We start from the raw sequence: 5,525 nt of genomic DNA on the forward strand, positions 1-5,525 counted from the left end.
GCAGTCCGCATACAACTAACTTTAGTTAAACATTGAAATAAGTCGACGTGGACACGGGCGATGAGAGTTGTGACTAGCACAGTCTCTCAAGAACAGGAGCCACGTGGGGTGACACACGGAGGGGCGGCTGGCGGAGCGGGCAGCTTTGCTCAGAAAAGCCCCGTATGGCCTCGGCTCGAGGGACCGGAGCAGATCGTCCACCATCGGAACGAGTAGCATTGAAAACTTTCGAGAACCAGAGTAAAGCGACACAGGTGTGAGGGGCAGGCAGCTCCTCCCACGCCCGGCTCAGCTGCTCACCGTCCATCAGTGGCCGCCCGCGCCCTCCGTCCCGCCCGCTGTGGGCAGGACAGATGCGGTTTCCAGCCGTTCCCACAGACCGTGCGGGCTCCGAGGGCGGTACACGCTGTGGCACATTCCTGCAGACAGCTCGGAAAGGCCAGGCAGAAGGGACACGCTGAAACCCGGTGTGGACCGTCCCTTTGCAACTCCCTCTGGCCAAGAGGCTCACAGCCGCCGCCCTCTTTTGCCAGAGGGCAGGCTCGGCCTCCTGAGCTTGTCACCAGGAGTGGCTGACAAGAAGCAGAGGCCTGGCCCCTGAAGCGGGGCGCTGCCGTGGGTGCCTCCCCAGGAAGGGGGCTTGGGCAGGGCCGGCTAGGGAACCCGGGGGGCAGGCGGCAAGGAGATGACAGAGCCTCGTGTGGAGCTCGCACTCAGACCGAACGCCCGCGAGCTGACCCCGACCCCGACCCCGTCACAGGGGGCTTCGCGGCTGGCTCCGGACCGTCTGGGTTTGCAGCCTGTGCGGAACGTGCAGGCACCTGGGCCGCGGAGACGACGCGCCGCCCACCGCGGTGCTGGGCGGAGAAGCTGAACTCTCAACCGGAGGCCAGGGATGCTTCTGCCAGAGCTGGCCCTGCCCTGAAGCCACGGAGAGTCCGGGCACGCGGCTGCTCTGAGCTGCGTCAGTGTTCGTGAAACATGACGTTCCCTGACTATTACACACTCGTGGTAGGAAATTTACCAAGTACAGGAAACTAAACAGCACCCCCCCCCCCATAACTGAGCGGGCTTTCAACCGTTTGGACAGTGGCTCCTGTTGTCATGACAACACTGCGTGCACTCGGGGAGGTGCAAAGCACCCCTGAAGTCTTTCTCCGTGGATGTTGGGGTTCTCCTGGGCAAACTGAGCCATAATCCTCGGGGCCAGAAGCCACACTGCGGCAGGCGGGCCTCGGGCTGCTCCATGGGCAGGCGGGAGGGGCCACTCGCAGACCCCTCAGGGGTCCTGGCCCCTCCCAGGTGCCTTTGAAGATGGGACTAGGACCCGGGTGGGGACGACCTGCCTCCCTGCGTCTGGGATTTTCCTGAGGCAAGGGGGTGCCCGGGGCTATTGGAGAACATGGCCGGTTTCTTTAGGATCGTTGTAAACAGGGTTACGGTTAACTAGAATGAGCACGGAGACCGCCGGCACCTGGCCTGTCGCCTGCGATCCCTGGACATGGTTTCTTTATTGAGAGAGCGAACAAGGGTGTCGCTGAGCATCCTGACTTTCTGAGCAGTGGGGTGGAGCAGGTCTGGCGGCCCGTGTGGTTCACGGCTCGGTGGACCCCGGAGGGCGGGGCCCAGGGGAGGGGCGTGTCCCGCTGGGCAGGCCTAGTGCCTCGCTGTCTACGGCGCCTGTGGACTGCGCCTAGACACCTTGCTGAGTTTTAATTCACTACGCTGAGGCGAGACGCGTGATTTGCTCTGTGTGGCCCCACAGGGCGCACTGCGGTGGGGGTGTGACGTGCAGGCGTGGGGACCGACCGTTTAGAAGCCTAAGCCACACGGTTCAGCAGCAGCACCTGTTAACCGCCCTGTGCAGCTGTGCGGCCCCCATGGGCGACACTCGCTGAGCCCTTGCTGCCTCGGAGAAGAAGGAAGGACAGGACGGGGCCCAGGGACGAGGCGGCTGTGGGGGGTGGGGTGGGGGGCTGACTCCAGCACCCCTGACGGCTGGGCAGGCAGGAGCACAGCGGGGCAGGCGTCCAGCTGCAGCGTGCCGGCCACGTGAGTGGCCGCGTGTTGCCCGGGCAGAGGAAGCACACACGTCCACAAACACTGCGGGGGACGAGCTCTGCCGCTTTGAGACTCCCGCCCAGGCCCCGGCGTCTGCCCAGGCTGCGCCCTCCCTGCCGGCCGCCCACGCACGTGGCACCCGGGGCGACGGTGGCCACGGGCGCCTCCAAGTCTGTGAAACTCGGTGACGGTTACGCATTTTCCAAACGCCGAGTAAGCAGAAATGTCATCTGACAATCACGAGACGTAAGGCACGTGCTCGACTGGCACGGCTAGTGTGCCTGGCCCCTTGCTTTCACGAGGACCCTCTGTCCCGATACCTGGGGAGTCGAGGGAGCGGGGGTGGCCCTCGGCCCAGCCGCGTCGCACGTTGCTGGCGTACAGAGCCGGGTCCTCCTTCTCCTCCTCCGAAGGGCTGTACACGGGCAGGAACTGAGCACACGGAGAAGGCGGTGTCACTCCCACGGGGCCCGCAGGACGCCTGCCTCGCCCGCGCCGCCGTGAGTGACAGCCGTGAGTGACAGCCACGAGTCAGACAAAACGGGGATCTGCCAAAGCACCTGCCACGGCGATCGTCTCCGAAATGCTCACATACACATGCGCACACACGCGTGCACACACAGGCCACAGTGATCATCTCCGAAATGGTCACGTACACATGCGCACACACGCGTGCACACACAGGCCACGGCGATCATCTCCGAAATGCTCACGTACACATGCGTGCACACGCGTGCACACACAGGCCACGGCGATCATCTCCGAAATGCTCACGTACACATGCGCGCATGTGTGCACACACAGGCCACAGTGATCATCTCCGAAATGGTCACGTACACATGCGCGCACACGCATGCACACACAGGCACGCACGCGTGTGTGTGAGAACTTCCAGCCCACCGTCCCTCGCCAGGAGCACCCCCCCCCCGCCCCTGGGATGGCAGCTCTTGGGGCCAGCGCCGGTATCTGAGATGCCACCCAGGGTCTGTCTTCACATGTGCAGAATGACAGGTGTGCGTCCTTCGCTAAAGGTCTCAGCTTGGTGTTGGGGACAGCACAGCAAACTGTTTCCAGGTGGACGACTATTATCAACTCCGACATCTACTGCATTTTGAGATACGATACATTGTCCCGCAAACACGCGCCATGAGTGAGCGACCCACGCGCGGGGTTTTAAGCAAATCCCGCCGCGCACACGAGGCGGCGACCACCACCCTCCTTTAATGCGGGTGTCGATGGGGACGGGGACGTCCTGGAGTCCCGTCAGTCCTCGTCACGAACTCGACCTCTCACTCAGCGCCAGGTGGGAAAGCAGCGCGCAAGCTGCAGCAGCCCCCACACCGGCCTGGCCTCTGTGAGGGGTGACGCCGGCAGAGGCGTCCACAGCGATTTCACAAGTCAGACGGCTGCTTTCCCACCCTTAAAATGAGAAGCCAGGTCTGAAACGGAGCTGTTCCCACCGAGAGGCCGGCCCGGCCCTTCAGAGCCTGGCTCCACCGTGTTCCCAGCTGCCAGCAGAAGAGCCACGCGAACGGGCCTGCCGCCCTTGGGCTCCGGCCAAGGCCCCTCCCGCTCAGTCCTGCGTATGAAGTGGCTCATGTTCCACCGAGGTGGGAAAGCTGGCTGGAAGCCGGCTCGTCTGTCAGCTCAGCGTCACTGCGAGACTTATCGGAAGGCGGCAGGACAGGCCTGTTAATTCCCCTTTTAAGAAAATAAACTCGACTCCTCATCCACGCACGTAAAATTTACAAGCTGAACGACCATGACTCTATTTAACTTGGCCAAGAGAATGGGTGTCGTGGTTTTGTCTGAGACACCCAATGGCCCAATGGGATAAAAATGGGAGGCGGGCCACACGACCTGACCAGGTAGTGAGCAGGGATGACAGTGTGACAAATTCTGCAGTACGGATTCAGCAGTATTAGTATCAGGCAAAAATAAAAGCCAAAAAAAAAAAAAAAATTCACTGCATATGTGCCAACTTTACATGCCCTTAAGCTATGCTAACCATAAAACAATGACCGATTTATCTTCCTTGTTGCTTTAAAAATCCTATCTGAATGTATTCAGAATCATGCAACAGACTCAAAGTGACGGCCGCACGAGCACTGGGAAGCACCTCGCAGGAGCCACGGAAAAAAAGCTCAAAGCAAGACAGGGACAGGTGACAGACGCTGTAGCGACACAGACGACGCGACACTTTATCTACACGGACTCCCACGCGACACGGTATCTGTGACAGCCCATCACGTTTCGTCTGTACGGACCCCCAACGTGACCCCGTATAACATCGCATCTAGAGACCTCAATGCATCGTGTTACGATGTGTCCACGCCCCCCCCACGCGCTGCCCACTGCGTCCATACAAACCTCAATCTCCACTCGATTGTGAAACTGGCACAGCGTGAGCCACAGGATTTCCAGCCTTGAAAACGAATAGATTTCCCGCGTGGGTTAAAAGATTCCGTTTAGTTAAACGACTTCCAATTCCGGAGCAAGATCTGCAGAGCCCTCCCCCGCAGAGGGCACTGCTGGGCAGTAAGTCCTGCTCCAGGAGCTGGCGCCCAGCCTTCCCCTGCCAGGGCGAGCCTCACGTGGTTTCCACGGCTCTTAGTAAATACACCTGCTCTGCTTTGCTGTGCCGCCCACCATTTCCCACGTCTGTCCTCCAGCCTCGGCCACCTGACACCTGTCCCTGGCCTGGCTGTCCCCGGGGAGCACAGAAGGGACAGGTCCCAAGTCATGCCTTTCCCAAGCCCAGCTCCCAGAGTTCCTGCCCTCGGAACCAGCCTTTCGTTTACAGGAGTAGGAGACGGGGAGCCGTCCAGAGTCCCCTGTCCCTAGGCCCTTGCTCGCTCCCCTGATTCACATCCTCCTCTTCACACACCCCACTTCTGCCTCGTCACTGCCAACCCGGGCCCAGGCCACGAGGACCCAGAGGAGCCTGTTCCCAGCCCTATGCACCCTTCCACTCCACCTCTCGCCAGCTGCCCTCCACCCTCCAGCCTCGAAAGCCCTAAGACCACCACGGGGATGTGCTGCCCCTCATGGCGCTGCCCCGGGGTCTGCTCCGAGTGCCTGGGCAAGGCTGGGGGTCTGGGCAGGGCTCGGACCAGCAACACTGCACAGCCTGCCGGTTGCGAACACCAGGGCCAACAGCCCCCGGAAGCCTGACAGCCCTGGGTCCCCGTGCGCCACCCTGCCCCGCCCCTGCCCCGCCCTGCCCCGCCCCCGCCCCCACCCCCAGGAGCTGGGCAAGGGGAGGGCAGCCCCTCAGAGCTCTGCTTCCTTTTCTAGGCCTGGGTCAAGGACAAGATGATAACTGCCAAGTAGACAGACCCCAGGGGCTGAAGACGCTAGCTTCAGGCCCGAGTCTGGGGTAAGGAAGGCCAGGTGTGCACGTGGAGCTCCCGCCACGGGCCGAAGCTGCCGTCACACAGCAGCGGGGCCCTGTTCAGCTTCCG

The 5,525-nt window shown here is 61.7% G+C and overlaps 1 protein-coding gene across 1 annotated transcript in view; it reads right to left on the reverse strand.

Moving 5' to 3' along the window:
- Positions 1 to 5,525, reverse strand: part of LPCAT1 (lysophosphatidylcholine acyltransferase 1) — a gene marked incomplete at its 3' end in the record, with an annotated part of 24,266 nt that overhangs the window by 3,648 nt on the left and 15,093 nt on the right. Inside the window, exons 6-7 of the mRNA XM_023519757.1 lie at positions 4,432 to 4,486; positions 2,302 to 2,493 (exon numbers count right to left, since the gene is read on the reverse strand). Of these exons, the coding sequence (XP_023375525.1) occupies positions 2,302 to 2,493; positions 4,432 to 4,486 (247 nt within the window). The remainder of the gene's footprint in view (positions 1 to 2,301; positions 2,494 to 4,431; positions 4,487 to 5,525) is intronic.

Source organism: Pteropus vampyrus, unplaced genomic scaffold (assembly GCF_000151845.1).
Source record: "Pteropus vampyrus isolate Shadow unplaced genomic scaffold, Pvam_2.0 Scaffold235, whole genome shotgun sequence".
In the NCBI taxonomy this organism is placed as follows: Eukaryota; Metazoa; Chordata; class Mammalia; order Chiroptera; family Pteropodidae; genus Pteropus; species Pteropus vampyrus.